Source organism: Micropterus salmoides, unplaced genomic scaffold (assembly GCF_014851395.1).
Source record: "Micropterus salmoides isolate LMB-PRFRI ecotype aquatic unplaced genomic scaffold, ASM1485139v1 Ms_hic_scaffold_2, whole genome shotgun sequence".
Lineage (NCBI taxonomy): Eukaryota > Metazoa > Chordata > Actinopteri > Centrarchiformes > Centrarchidae > Micropterus > Micropterus salmoides.
This window is the reverse complement of record NW_024041150.1, coordinates 42,851,004-42,866,412: the sequence shown is the minus strand read 5'-3', so window position 1 is coordinate 42,866,412 and position 15,409 is coordinate 42,851,004. Positions and strand designations below refer to the sequence as shown.

Sequence of the window (15,409 nt, the reverse complement as noted above, 5' to 3'; positions counted from 1 at the left end):
CCGACAACCACATAGCCCAAACCAAAGACACCACCTTACACCAATGCAGAACTCTCACAGGTTTTGTCGGCCACAGAGGCAGATGGTTGGCATCCGACGAACCGTACCCGATTATCACCGCTGCCATTCTTTGGGGGCACGAGGTCCAAGTCATTCTGGTACACACAGACAACCACACTGCTATTGACATCATGAAACAGGCTCGCTCCTAATCACTCAACACCACCAAACCCTTAACAAAACCCCCTTCATCCTGAATACTTCTCATTATCCAAATAAACTATCTTGTTCTACCTCAAATTGGCATGGACCTTGTTAGTGGACCACCAAGTAGAGCATGTTTTGTGATAACTGAAGAAACCCACAAAAATTAAACTGCAGTTTTTTCCAACTGGAATTAATATTATAGGCTACTAATGGTAAGCTATAGTAGCCTTTACTATTATCTGAAATTATAATACATTTAAAAACATTCGCACTAATCAAACCTTAACCCAAGTGGTGCAGGCTAATATCAGAAAATGTTTTTATTAGTGAAACAGCTGAATCTCTCTCTCTCTGAATAAACTATCTGTAAGCAAATTATCCAAATAAAGTGTGCCCTGCAAATATAGCATCATACTAGCAATATTTTTATCAAATGTTATAATATTTATTAATACACTCAAAATACCAGGATGTGGATATATTTTGTTTATGAAATGGTCAGAAATACTAAGAAAATGCATATTTTTATTAAAATATTCCGTTCCTGCTGGAGGCTGAGAGCTGCTTCCTCTTTCTGCATTCTGTTTTCACAGGATCTCGTTAACTTCCTCTGGTCTTGTTCTGTGGCGTCTCTGTGACAACCAGCAAACATGACAGAAGAAGAAGTACATGCAACTCTGTTTCTCCACCAAACCACACTGACCCTGTTCACACAAACTGCACTGCAAGATATAAACACGACTCTGAGAGAAAACCAGTCAGCAGGCAGAAGTTGACATTTCAGACAAGGTGTTTAAATAATAAATAAATGATGAGATGAAGTTTCTACACTTCGATCAGAGAAACAAAGAAAAATAAGTTTTCCTGAAACAGTTTGATCAGAATATCCTGATCCAGCAGTTATTGATCAGGAGGAGGAAAAATAATCAAAGATGGCTCCTCTGAGACACGAGACCCTAAATGACAGTCGAGTGGAGACTCTGCTCAGGAGACAATCGCTGACTGAAGGAACAGGAAGGTTTTTATCTGGGATTGATGATATAAAAGGAGTTCACATGCAGCTGCTTTGTAGAGACAGAGAACTGTGATCATCAGAATGACCATTAATTCAGTGAAACTTTATTGGTCACAGAATTTGGTACAAAAAATTAAATTTACATTGTTAATTAAAAAATACACTGAAATAAAAACATGTACAGAGTATTAACAGGCTACTCTGCAGATTAATGTTTTACAGCTACAACATGAAGCATTGATATAAAATAAACTGTCAACATTATGTAAATACTTGACTTTAGTAACATTTTGAAAGCAGTTTTAATTTGCTTATATTGTGTTTTAAAAGCCAGATTAAATTTTAAGACTCCATGGTCCATGCACAAAGTATAATTATTCTGCAGTTGTTCACATTGTTTGATGAAAAATTTTAGTTTAGGGGGTATTTCAGCTGTTTTCATCAAACAATGTGAACAACTGCAGATGAATTATACTTCGTGCACGGACCCTCCATCTTACCTTCTTTTCTTTTGAGACAAAGTCAACAAACTTAAACACAAACACAATAAAGAACTATTCACATTTCTGATCAATTCATAAGTGCTTCATATACAAACAGTAAGTACAGGGATGGGCAAAGATACATCAAACTGTATTTAAAAATAAAATAACAAATACCCTCATTTTAAGTGAGAGAGATGCACTGCAAGCTAAAAACAGATGGGGCTTGTTAAAAGTGCAAGACAAAATCACGATACGCCAAAGAGTGAAAGTAGAAGTACAGGTGAGAACCGGCCCACTTCAAGCTCGGTTTGAGTTTAAAGTCACTTTCACCAATTACATAACCATGACTATTGAGTAGAGGTACTATATCAGCTTAATGAACAGGTCAGAGTAAAATTAAATGAGCTGACCCACACTGGGACGTTGCACTGAGAGCAGCTGAGCAGAAATAGAGGATGAAGAAAAGTATTCTGAGGGAACACAAATGTAGTCCTCAAAAATATTCTCGTTGACCATATAAATAAAAATGTGCAATATCCTATTTTGAATTTCAAATAAGTTTAAAGTTTAAAGTTTAATACTACTCATCCCTGAGTACATATATACATAGTTATGTTATTTAAGCTCCATCCAGGAAAGCTGAGCAGGCACACGTGCATACGGCTGGTTATTTGAGGCATAAACATTATTACAGAATTTTCTCTTGAATTATGCTCTGTGCATCCTTTATGTTTTCTAAAGATCATAAAACAAACATCAACAACAGCGAGCACACCACCTGTCTGTGAAACATCTTCCTCCTTGCTTCCTCCCTCCTTGTCTCCAGCTGTGTGACCTGCAGAGCAGAAACAGGCTAAACGGTTAAATCAGCAAGTCAACCCAGGGTTTCCCAATCCAGTCCAGAGCACGTTCACAAAAAAAGAGGCGATGTTAGCAGCAGCTGACCAATCACAGACATGAACAAGTTCACTGGCAGCGGAGCGTCAAATTTTACATTTAGCTGACGCTTTTATCCAAAGCGACTTACAATTGCTATACATGTCAGAGGTCGCACGCCTCTGGAGCAACTAGGGGTTAAGTGTCTTGGTGGATGGATCACAGTGGGAATCGAACCCAGGTCTCCCACTCCAAAGGCAAGCATCTTATCGCCATCACCACCCCCTTTTGCAAACCAAGACCACTGGAAAAAACTGTGATATCATAGAAATACGTAGGCCTGATATAATTCAGGCTTAAAGCAGCACAGCTGCAGCTGCCACGTGCAGGAAGACGGAGTGAATGCCGAAGTTAACGTGTGTATAATGTGAATGAGTTGATTTGTCATTTTATTCTTTCAGCTCTGTGTCAGTGTTTCTGCATTAGAAGCCGCGGGCACTGAATAAGTGGTTGTTCAATCCACTTTCAAGAACTTCTAGTCACTATGAAAACATATTTCCATCAGTGGCTGTAGCGTCTTTTTTCAGTTCATTGCAAGGGGAGCGCCGCATTTTTACAACATGGTAAAAACGCCAGCAAGGTGACGAGGCGTTGAGCATCTTTTCCGACTTTGTGGTGACATTTTTACATTCAGTGAAATTAGGTAGCCTACTTGCAGCGCATCACCTCCATGGATATTATGTATCCTAGCAACCAAAGGCCCTGTGTCCACCAAAGCGTCTTTTATTAGTTCATAGCAATGAGAGCGCCGCGTTTTTACGAGCTGGTAAAAAAAGCCAACAGCATGACGAGGCACTGATCGTCTTTTCCACGCTGGGCGCTGAGCGTTTTTTTCTGGTCGTCGAGAGTTGAAAAATGTTAAATTTGGGGAATAAACGCTGCACTCGTCACTGTCACTTTTTACCCAGCTGTCCAATCACAGTAGAGGAGGCAAATAACACACCGTAGCAACGGTTACTATCCTGGAACGGGACTTCATCGAGCCTCAGCTATTGGTTTAAACAGTGGCCGTTCAGCGTAAGTTACCGTGACGATCTACCCCGGTAAGTGAACCATCGTCGTGGTACTGAAAACCCTGGTTTAACCCTGAAGTTACCTGGATAAGCTCAAATCCTGCTTCATGGTACAGGCCTGAGAGACAAAGAGACACTCTGAGCTCTACACACTCACCTGGATCTGTCAGACTGATGATGATGATGATGGGTTTAGGGCGTCTTCTGCACTCTCTGAGTCAGGAGTTGTTTCTGGTCTGTGTCTCCTTTGAATCATTTGATTGACCATAAAACCACCAACAGCAACAAGAAGAAGAGAAAGCAAACAAACAACTCCAACGTATCCCTCCCAGATGTGTCCAGCTGTGTGACCTGCAGAGCAGAAACAGGTGTGAGGTATCAGCTGTCAGCAGGTGGACAGAATGTCAGACATTATCTACTGCACTTTGATCACATGACTCGTAGCAGCTGTTTCCTCTAAAGTCTCATCAGCAACATCTTTCTAAAACACAAACTCTGATCTGTGATGTTTCTCAGCTCGACTACCAGGAAGCAGCTTCACCTGAGAGACAAAGAGACACTCTGAGCTCTACACGCTCACCTGTCACTGTCAGCCTGATGATGCTGATGGACTCAAATACGTCTCTCTTTCTGCCTCTCGAGTTTTTCCCTACAATCAAACACTCATATGTTCCAGTGTCATTGATGTTGACGTTCTTCAGAATCACAGAAGCGTCTCCGTTCTTCATCTCTGGATCTTGAAGCTCCACTCGACCATAAAAATATGGGTGCTGGATTTCTTCATATGAGCGGTTGTCACTGAATAAGAAGACAAAACCATCATCTGGCTTCAGGTCAGTTCTGCTCCACTCTATCAGTGAGATGTCATCACCTCCGTGACTCTGACACTGAAGAGTGACGTTCTCTCCAGGCTTCACTGTCACCTCCTGTGTCTCTGAACAGAAAGAGAAAAGCCTCCAGTCAGGACTTGTAATGTTTCCTGTTGTTCAAACATCTTTTGATGGAAGCAGCAGAGATCAGGTCTCTATAAAACAGCACATGTGAACTCAGCAGCATTTCAAACCCTGTTCTCAGACAACTTGAGTCCCAGCTGCAGAAAGGAGAGACTAACTCCTCTGCTGCAGCTGCACGCTGACTTCATGTTGCTCATTTCTACAGCTGTCAGTCAAGTCGTCCTCCGCACCATCAGACAGGAGACATTTTACTTTCATCTGCTTTCTGCTTGGGACTGTCGAGGAAATTTGTATATTGCTGGAGAGAGATGAAGCAAAAAACTGAGTAACAACAAATCGAGAAGTTATTAATAAAAAGAGAATATACAGAGCAGTACTTTACCACAGAGTCAGCTGGTCTAGAGACCTGCCTATAGGGCAGCTTCATTAAGTATAGAAAACTGACTGAACTTTAGCTGTTTTTGCAGAACATTGACATTGTTGAGTTATGAACAAGCAGGAGATCAAACATATCCAGCAGCCTACAGAGTCAAATTCTAAAGTGGTAAACGTATATTTGAATCAATAATATGAATATATTGTGAATAGAATTTAAAATATGAGTTACAACAACTATATAATTATAATAATAAGTTATCAAGTAGTTGCTGTGTAAACTGTACGAACTACAATCCCCTGAAGTTGTGGAACACGCAGCCACGTCAACTCGAGGTTTATATTAATATCTCTGCGATTACGCAGCACATAAATATGGTTCAGATATTTCCTTAACCGATAGATTCTTTGTCTGTGACTCACACAGTGAGCTAAGAGGAAGAAAATATGGCCTTTCATCTTTCGTAATTGGTGGGTTGTCCTGTCCGTCTGTCTATTTTGTGTGAAACTAACCAATGGAGACTCTAAAAATCTCTAAGGACCCCCCCATCACCTCACGGAAGAAAAATACTGAGTTGACAGAGAGAGAGAGAGTCTGCTAAGGAAAACGTCCACAATAAAAATATATACAGGAGAGGAAAAAGAATAAGAGACAAGCAGAGAAAATGGTGAAGAAGTACACATTTAGGGAAAACTGTTTTTAACTAAGTGCTAAGCTAAATGTGACCATCTTGGCTAAAATATGCTGCATCTGTTCTGATTTGTGTTTCAGTAAGTTAATCATGAACTTTGACAAACTGGCTGTCCCTTTAGTAAAGGTTTATTCTGTGTAAAAGTTATGTTCTTGTTTAAAAGTGAGATTCACTTATAAATAATAAAGGCATTTAGGTTGTTCTATGTGATCTCCTTTTGATAACTTAAACTATTCTCACAATTTGTTGGTTGTTGATGATTCAATGTGTTTTGACTTTTGGCTATTTTATCATAATGTTCTGCACAGAGGACACTTTGTCTTTCATGTCATTTTATTTATTTATATTTGTGAATGTAAAGTTGCTGGAGTTTTTGAAATGGAAGAGAGAGTTTCCCCACAGCTCAGGTGTGATTCGCTGCTGTTTGGGATGGACAGGTAGCACACATGAAAAACTGTAGATACAGAGATCTTCTCTGGACAGAAAATGCACATTCTGTAAATATGGTGAATAAAAAGAGTTCAGAGTTTTTCTGTGTCTGTAAATACATATAAAATATTTGGTTTGCAAAAAAAAACATTAATATTGTTATAAGTTTGGTTTGGAAGAAAAACCTGCTACTTTTTCATTTGCACACATCCCCTAAAGCTTGGTATGTAGTTTAAAGGTATTATTCAGACCTATTTTATTTCAGCTCAGTCTCAACACTTCATACATGTATTATGAATTCTCTACTGACCCTAAGACTTTGGTAAACCCATTTCAAGGACCAAAAGAATTTGTCCTCATGAGTAATGTTTTCACAAGAGATTTGAAGGATTTAAAAAATCGGACTTACATTTTTCACCTTTAGAGAAAAGGTTCTCTCTCTTTAAAACAAAGCTCTGGGTCAAGTGTTGAGCTCATTATACAGACAGCACACTTTGATATAAAACACATTGTATGAATAATGAAAATGCCCTTAAACCTCAAACAGGAGGTTTTATACATTTCTCAAAGATCATTGAACAGAAGATAATTGCATAATAACCCATAATTAATCAATCATCTACCTGCTCATCACTTTACCTTTCAAACCATTATTTTCTGATACCTGTCAATTTCTAGATTTTGTTTAAAATAATAAAATAATGGGAAATATCTTTATCTTGTTAAATACATCTTTATGTGAAGAACTGAATTGTGTGTTGTATTTTAAAGAAGGATGGTAAACCATTTTGTTGTAGTTTACACAAAATATGTATTTTTGGTCATTTAGGTAATTAGATATTTGTTTAAAGTTACTTGATATTATTTATTAGCCGTTGTTATGAGAGCTTAGTTTATTATCAGATCAACAAATGTCAATGGGCTAGACTTTTAATGAAGATGTTAAAATGATTAAAGAGTCCCGGCCTACAAATTTCACGTGGAGAATCTCATTAACTCAGTAGATCTCATTAGAAGGCACAGATCAAAATATCTCTAGACTGTAAATGTTGAAGGACTAATGAGTAGTGTTGTAGTCAAGAGCGCCCAAACCGAGACCAAGTCAAGACCAAGACCAGTTCCCCACATTACATGACGAGATCTCAAACTGATCTGAAAGATCACATTCCCATAAAAACACCCACATTCAAACACTAAGAGCTGAAATCATTAACTTCTTTATTCAACACTCCTTTTCCATCTTTCCCATCGTGGGGAGGGGGGACAGTCGTTAACGTGAACAACACATTTTTAATTATTGGTTGCATTCGAAGCAAAATGTTTTACATCCAATCAAAGTTAGGATGTTAACAAATAAATAAACAAGCAATTTATTGATATTCCTAAAGTTATAGTCTTCACTTGTCTTCAAATAAAATCCCGAGTCCTCAATGTCTCGAGGCTGAGACAAGACCGTGTGGAAGTGCGGTCGAGTCCGAGACCAAGAACATCAAAAGTGGTCTTAAGACCGGTCTCGAGTACTACAACACTACTAATAAGATTGTACATATTTTAATGTGAATATATATTATTTTCGCTCGCAGAAAGTCATAAAGTCAGAGTTAAAAGTTAAAACTCAGCCTAGGCGGTCAGCAGGTTCCAGTCTAATTCCAGCGTGTGACCGGCTGCTCTTGAAGTCAGGACTGCTGTCTGTCTGTGCTGCCTTCACTGTAACTCTGTCCTGTCTATGTTTGTCTTCTGATGTCTGAGTTTCTGCTGTTCTACATATCAGTTAAAAACAAAACTTTCTTCTCGTTCTTTAAATGCTGCTAAAGCACATGGCACACACACTCCTCTTACCTTGACACAGAACAAAGATCCATGAACAGGAGAACAAAGCCACGAATGATGTTAATGATACAGCCATGACCGCAGAGCTGCTGCAGCTGAGAAACCTGAAGCCAGACTGAGTTCTTCTTCCTGGTGTGTAGGTTTTGTTCTCAATGGACCCGCCCATATGTTATCAGAAGTGTAGTCCAGAAAGCAGGTTTACAGACAGCTCTGAGTTTGTTACTCCTGAGAAGAGGGAAATTCTGCATTTCCAGTTCCAGAAAGAGCAACTTTAACTCCTGTGACAGCCCGCTGTAGTGAGGGAGGAGACACTCACACACTGGGAGCTGATCAAATCAATGAAATGTGTTAGCATAAAAACAAGTGAAGGTTTATTACTGGTGGATTAACTCTGTTCACTTGTGTGGCTCTGGGTTCAAATCCCAGTCATGACAAGTGATTTCACATTTTTGGCGGGGACTAAAAGTATCTGCTACATGAGTAAAAGTACTCTGTGAGCTACATTAAATTCTCCATCTCCAGTCTTTTCTTGAACTCTTTTGAAACATATTTTATTCAACAACGAAAACCTGTCCAAGGAAATATCTCAGATGGCCAGCATTACCACAACTACAGGAACATATCATATTAATTCATTTGAACGAGGACACATGAAGTATAAATGGTCAGATTTACATCTCTGTACATTCTGCTCACATACAATACAAAAAACAGTTTTACTGTTGGGTCTTAAACATTATTGATTGTTTTAATGTAAATGATGTGTTTATTAAGTGCTTAAATTTTTAAATAGAAGAGAAGATGGACTCAGCAGACCAAAGACACTTGGTTGCACACTCACAGCCCTAACGTTCCTCTGCTGCAAACAGCCTGCTTCTTTCCGTCTCTCTCTCTCTCTGTTTGTCTGCTCCGGTGAATTTTTCCTTCACTAGTAGGATATATTATACAAAGTTGTCGGAAAAAGTCCAGAACTTGTCTTCTGGACTTTTTCTCCCGTGACTCCTTTCACTGCAGCAGCTGCGCCGCATGTCGAGGAGACGTGTTGATGACGTAGCCTTTCAAAACAAAACCTACTTGGTAAACAACAAATGACATCTGATGTGTTTACTGTCGCATTACCTGGTACATGCTTGTCAAATATCCACCGAGTTAAGACTTGATAACTTGATAACGTGATAACTAAATGTTTATCTAAAAATTGGTACATTATGTCGCCTAATATAACTGGGCGGCCCCTAATATACCTGGGCGGCCCTTAATATACCTGGGCGGCCCCTAATATAAATGGGCGGCATGCTAAAGTAAAGTGTATGTGGGGGAAACACTGACTGAACCGTTTTTCTTTTCACAAGCCAGGATTATCTGGGCAAAGGAGAAGTGCTCACTAACACAGATTTTGACAGATTTGTGAACAGTATTTGAGAGAAATTGCCCTTCAGTAGAGAGAAAGTCTTTGATCTTTGAGTTCAGCTCATGATGAATGGGGGCAAAAACAAAAGTGTTGTGTTTATTTGTTTATTTATTTCCAACAAAAGCAAATGCAGCTAAAGGCATTTATTTCTTCCTAGCTTTGTCACTCTCCACACGTCACACTGAGGTTTGTTTGTTTTTTGTCCACTTGGGGCAGCGTTGGTTTGTACTTCTTCCCTGTTTTGTTGTGTTTTTTGCTGCTTGTTTGTTGGTGTTTCTGCAGAGTGTCCTCTTTTTATCCTTGGAGAAATGGAGCTGGAAAAAGTCCACTGGTGAGCGTGTTGAATGTGTGTTCACCTGGGCTCCTGGTGATCTGCAGGACATGAACCTACTGGCTTGTGGGACAGCATCAAGATCACTTTCAGTTTTCCAGGGTTCAGAGCTGTGGTGTGGCTGTCCTGACGGGGCTCGTGGAGATCTTGACCTGGTTTGATTCCCTCTCCCACGCCTCCTCCGTGCAGGCCTGCGTGTCGTTGTTACTGCGGTTGTAGATGGTCCAGGCTGCTCATGACAACAACACATGTAACAAGATTATTAAAAAGTCAAAATATTCATTATCATATGCACAATAAGTAAATAAACAAATATGGATTGGTGGGTGTTTAAATAACAGAGTTAACTAGACTGCTGGCTGTTGGAGGCAAATGCTAAACTGAATTGCTGAACTTCATGCAAGCTCTCATTTCGGCCTCTCTCTTAAACAAGCAGTAGATGCTTTTGTCTCTTTAAGCCCCCCCCCCCCAAAAGCCCACTGTGTTCTGATTGGCCGAGATACTGAAGCAAGATGATTATGCCGCTCAGCAGTACAGACAGACTAAACATAGGAGTTGCCAGTTGTTATTGAGTTACATAAGACAGAAAATATCAGAAGCCTAATAAGTCTCCTTTAATGTGTGTGTGCGCGCACTGTTATGCATATATGTGTCCTGTGTGACAGAGACACAGGTGGACAATAAGACTATGAGACTGACTGTGAGACAGAGAGAGAGGTGGTCTATAAGACTGTGACACCGTGAGACACAGAGACCCAACTGTAATAATAATAAAGGTTGCAGCATTCACACCCAAATACGTAGGCTACAGCATGTTATTTCAGCATGTTATTTCCCCGGGGAGCTGATCAGTCAGTAGGCGGCGTTTTTATGGAGTTGATCTCTTATAAGCTGCTCCGGAGCAGGTTAGCCCTTCATCATAAGTTACCATGGCGATCTAAGAAGTGAACCACCGTTGTGGTGCTGAAAACACAGGATTAACCCCGAAGTTATCTGGATCATTCAAATCCTGCTTCATGGTACAGGCCTGAGAGACAAAGAGACACTCTGAGCTCTACACACTCACCTGGATCATGTCAGACTGATGATGATGATGATGATGATGGGTTTAGGGCGTCTTCTGCACTCTCTGAGTCAGGAGTTGTTTCTGGTCTGTGTCTCCTTTGAATCATTTGATTGACCATAAAACCACCAACAGCAACAAGAAGAAGAGAAAGCAAACAAACAACTCTGAGACGGAGTATCAGTCCAACGTTTCCCTCCCAGATGTTTCCAGCTGTGTGACCTGCAGAGCAGAAACAGGTGTGAGGTATCAGCTGTCAGCAGGTGAACAGAATGTCAGACATTATCTACTGCACTTTGATCACATGACTCGTAGCAGCTGTTTCCTCTAAAGTCTCATCAGCAACATCTTTCTAAAACACAAACATCTGATCTGTGATGTTTCTCAGCTCAACTACCAGGAAGCAGCTTCACCTGAGAGACAAAGAGACACTCTGAGCTCTACACACTCACCTGAGAGACAAAGAGACACTCTGAGCTCTACACACTCACCTGAGAGATAAAGAGACACTCTGAGCTCGACACGCTCACCTGAGAGACAAAGAGACACTCTGAGCTCTACACACTCACCTGAGAGACAAAGAGACACTCTGAGCTCTACATGCTCACCTGAGAGACAAAGACACACTCTGAGCTCTACACGCTTACCTGAGAGACAAAGAGACACTCTGAGCTCTACACGCTCACCTGAGAGACAAAGAGACACTCTAAGCGCTACACGCTGACCTGAGAGACAAAGAGACACTCTGAGCTCTACACACTCACCTGAGAGACAAAGAGTCACTCTGAGCTCTACACACTCACCTGAGAGACAAGAGACACTCTGAGCTCTACACACTCACCTGAGAGACAAAGAGACGCTCTGTGCTCTACACGCTCACCTGAGAGACAAAGAGACACTCTAAGCTCTACACGCTGACCTGAGAAACAAAGAGACACTCTGAGCTCTACACACTCACCTGAGAGACAAAGAGACACTCTGAGCTCTACACACTCACCTGAGAGACAAAGAGACGCTCTGTGCTCTACACGCTCACCTGAGAGACAAAGAGACACTCTGAGCTCTACACACTCACCTGAGAGACAAAGAGACGCTCTGTGCTCTACACACTCACCTGAGAGACAAAGAGACACTCTGAGCTCTACACACTCACCTGAGAGACAAAGAGACGCTCTGTGCTCTACACGCTCACCTGAGAGACAAAGAGACATTCTGAGCTCTACACACTCACCTGAGAGACAAAGAGACACTCTGAGCGCTACACGCTCACCTGAGAGACAAAGAGACGCTCTGAGCTCTACACGCTCACCTGAGAGACAAAGAGACACTCTAAGCTCTACACGCTCACCTGAGAGACAAAGAGACACTCTGAGCTCTACACGCTCACCTGAGAGACAAAGAGACGCTCTGTGCTCTACACGCTCACCTGAGAGACAAAGAGACACTCTGAGCTCTACACACTCACCTGAGAGACAAAGAGACGCTCTGTGCTCTACACGCTCACCTGAGAGACAAAGAGACATTCTGAGCTCTACACACTCACCTGTCACTCTCAGCTCGATGATGCTGATGATCTCAGATAGGTATCTCTTTCTGCGTCCTGAGTTTTTCTCTCTAATCCAACACTCATATGTTCCAGTGTCGTTGATGTTGACGTTCTTCAGAATCACAGAAGCGTCTCCGTTCTTCATCTCTGGATCTTGAAGCTCCACTCGACCATAAAAATATGGGTGCTGGATTTCTTCATATGAGCGGTCGTTACTGAATAAGAAGACAAAACCATCTGACTTCAGGTCAGTTCTGCTCCACTCTATCACTTCTATGTCAGCACCTCTGTGACTCTGACACTGAAGAGTGGCGTCCTCTCCAGCCTTCACCTCCTGTGTCTCTGAACAGAAAGAGAAAAGCCTCCAGTCAGGACTTGTAATGTTTCCTGTTGTTCAAACATCTTTTGATGGAAGCAGCAGAGATCAGGTCTCTATAAAACAGCACATGTGAACTCAGCAGCATTTCAAACCCTGTTCTCAGACAACTTGAGTCCCAGCTGCAGAAAGGAGAGACTAACTCCTCTGCTGCAGCTGCACGCTGACTTCATGTTGCTCATTTCTACAGCTGTCAGTCAAGTCGTCCTCCGCACCATCAGACAGGAGACATTTTACTTTCATCTGCTTTCTGCTTGTTTGGAGATTATTGATTATTGATATTATTTCCCATCTGAATACAGACATCAGCATTTCTGACCCTGAACAAACAGCTGAAATATTAAACATGTGAAGTTTATTATTTCCTAGAAGCTTTGAATCTTTGTCCTTGTTTTCCAAATGTGTCCCCAGTCTGTCCGTCCTCTACTCAGACTGTGTCTGAACTACTTCTACTGAGGAAAGAGTCCCTACAGTATGAAACTGCTTTACTTCTCAGAGAGACAAATGAAGCTGCTGGATCTGCATGGACAGACACCACGAGAGGGGAGAGGACACATGTTGGTCTCTGCTGTCCATCCGTCCACACAGTAAACTACAGTGCTGGACAGGAACAGAGTTTCTTGTGAATATTCACATCAGTGGCCGTCTGGAGCACCGTGACAGTTCCCAGTGGGCCGCCTTCCTTTGCCTTTACTTTTTTACCAGTAATGAAATGGTTGGCCGAAGGTTGAGCGACACGTGCCAACCCCCCTTCTCCCCAGGCCTGTTGGTCTATTCCACATGGACGTTTACGCAGCCCTTAGCCCCGCCCCATCCATCTCACTCACACGCCACAGTGACAGTGTGGAAGTCGTTGCAAAGTAAATACGGCGACCTGCACAGATCAAGTGTAGGCAGATAAGTGTTATTTACACGGTACATAATATTTTATTTAAAAAAAACAAATCAACAACTCTGTCAGTAGCATTGTGTTTCTGCTTTGCATGACTTATGAGACCCAATCAGAGAGCTGAATGTGAGCGTCTGCGTCATCGTTTCTAAAGTCCTCCGTTTTTGCACGTCTGCACTAAAACGCTACGCAGAGTTTTGAAATGCAAAATGGGTTCAGCAGCGTTTCCAAACTTCTTCTTTTGGGGTCTTTATTTTCGCCATTTTAGTCTGAACGGGAGGTGCAAACGTAGAAAAAGGTCTCTGTTTTAAAATGAAATACTCGCTCACCTGAGAGACAAAGAGACACTCTGAGCTCGACACGCTGACCTGAGAGACAAAGAGACACTCTGAGCTCTACACGCTCACCTGAGAGACAAAGAGACACTCTGAGCTCTACACGCTCACCTGAGAGACAAAGAGACACTCTGAGCTCTACACGCTCACCTGAGAGACAAAGAGACACTCTGAGCTCTACACGCTGACCTGAGAGACAAAGAGACACTCTGAGCTCTACACGCTGACCTGAGAGACAAAGAGACACTCTGAGCTCTACACGCTCACCTGAGAGACAAAGAGACACTCTGAGCTCTACACGCTCACCTGAGAGACAAAGAGACACTCTGAGCTCTACGCGCTCACCTGAGAGACAAAGAGACACTCTGAGCTCTACACCCTCACCTGAGAGACAAAGAGACACTCTGAGCTCTACACGCTCACCTGAGAGACAAAGAGACACTCTGAGCTCTACACACTCACCTGAGAGACAAAGAGACACTCTGAGCTCAACACGCTGACCTTAGAGACAAAGAGACACTCTGAGCTCTACACGCTCACCTGAGAGACAAAGAGACACTCTGAGCTCTACACACTCACCTGAGAGACAAAGAGACACTCTGAGCTCTACACGCTCACCTGAGAAACAAAGAGACGCTCTGAGCTCTACACACTCACCTGAGAGACAAAGAGACACTCTGAGCTCTACACGCTCACCTGAGAGACAAAGAGACACTCTGAGCTCAACACGCTGACCTTAGAGACAAAGAGACACTCTGAGCTCTACACGCTCACCTGAGAGACAAAGAGACACTCTGAGCTCTACACACTCACCTGAGAGACAAAGAGACACTCTGAGCTCTACACGCTCACCTGAGAAACAAAGAGACGCTCTGAGCTCTACACACTCACCTGAGAGACAAAGAGACACTCTGAGCTCTACACGCTCACCTGAGAGACAAAGAGACACTCTGAGCTCTACACGCTCACCTGTCACTGTCAGCTTGATGGTGCTGATGGGTTCAGGTGCGTCTCTCTTTCTGCGTCCTGAGTTTTTCACTCCAATCCAACACTCATATGTTCCAGTGTCCTTGATGTTGACGTTCTTCAGAATCACAGAAGCGTCTCCGTCCTTCATCTCTGGATCTTGAAGCTCCACTCGACCCTGAAACAATGAATTCTGGTACTCTCCGTTTATTTGATCAGGGCTGAGGTAGAAGACAAACCATCTGACTTCATGTCAGATCTGATCCACTTCATCACTTCTATGTCAGCACCTCTGTGACACTGACAGGGAAGAGTGGCGTCCTCTCCAGGCTTCACCTTCAGCTCCTGTGTCTCTGAACAGAAAGAGAAAAGCCTCCAGTCAGGACTTGTAATGTTTCCTGTTGTTCAAACATCTTTTGATGGAAGCAGCAGAGATCAGTTCTCTATAAAACAGCACATGTGAACTCAGCAGCATTTCAAACCCTGTTCTCAGACAACTTGAGTCCCAGCTGCAGAAAGGAGAGACTAACTCCTCTGCTGCAGCTGCACGCTGACTT

General features: G+C 42.2%; 2 protein-coding genes across 2 annotated transcripts in view; both read right to left on the bottom strand.

The window, feature by feature from the left end:
* The window catches only part of LOC119911602 (coxsackievirus and adenovirus receptor homolog), a gene marked incomplete in the record, with an annotated part of 454,111 nt that extends 439,001 nt beyond the window's left edge, over window positions 1–15,110 (bottom strand). The window contains 1 exon segment of the mRNA XM_038730520.1: window positions 14,865–15,110. Within this exon segment, the coding sequence (XP_038586448.1) occupies window positions 14,865–15,003 (139 nt within the window).
* Window positions 1,305–8,071, bottom strand: LOC119911620 (myelin protein P0-like). The gene is made up of 4 exons (XM_038730555.1): window positions 7,945–8,071; window positions 4,237–4,590; window positions 3,814–4,007; window positions 1,305–2,542 (listed from the first exon to the last, which is right to left on the bottom strand). Exons 1-3 carry the CDS (start codon window positions 8,009–8,011, stop codon window positions 3,823–3,825), a joined length of 606 nt encoding a protein of 201 aa, XP_038586483.1. The 5' UTR covers window positions 8,012–8,071; the 3' UTR covers window positions 1,305–2,542; window positions 3,814–3,822.
* Window positions 15,111–15,409: the final 299 nt, after the last annotated feature.

Bases quoted from the DNA above. Each gene is read 5' to 3' on its own strand.
- LOC119911620 (XM_038730555.1), bottom strand. From the start codon at position 8,011: ATGGCTGTATCATTAACATCATTCGTGGCTTTGTTCTCCTGTTCATGG. The intron at 4,591-7,944 runs GTAAGAGGAGTG...CTTTCTGTTCAG, and splicing joins GATCTTTGTTCTGTGTCAAG to AGACACAGGAGGTGACAGTG. The intron at 4,008-4,236 runs GTGAGCGTGTAG...TCTGCTCTGCAG, and splicing joins CATCAGGCTGACAGTGACAG to GTCACACAGCTGGACACATC.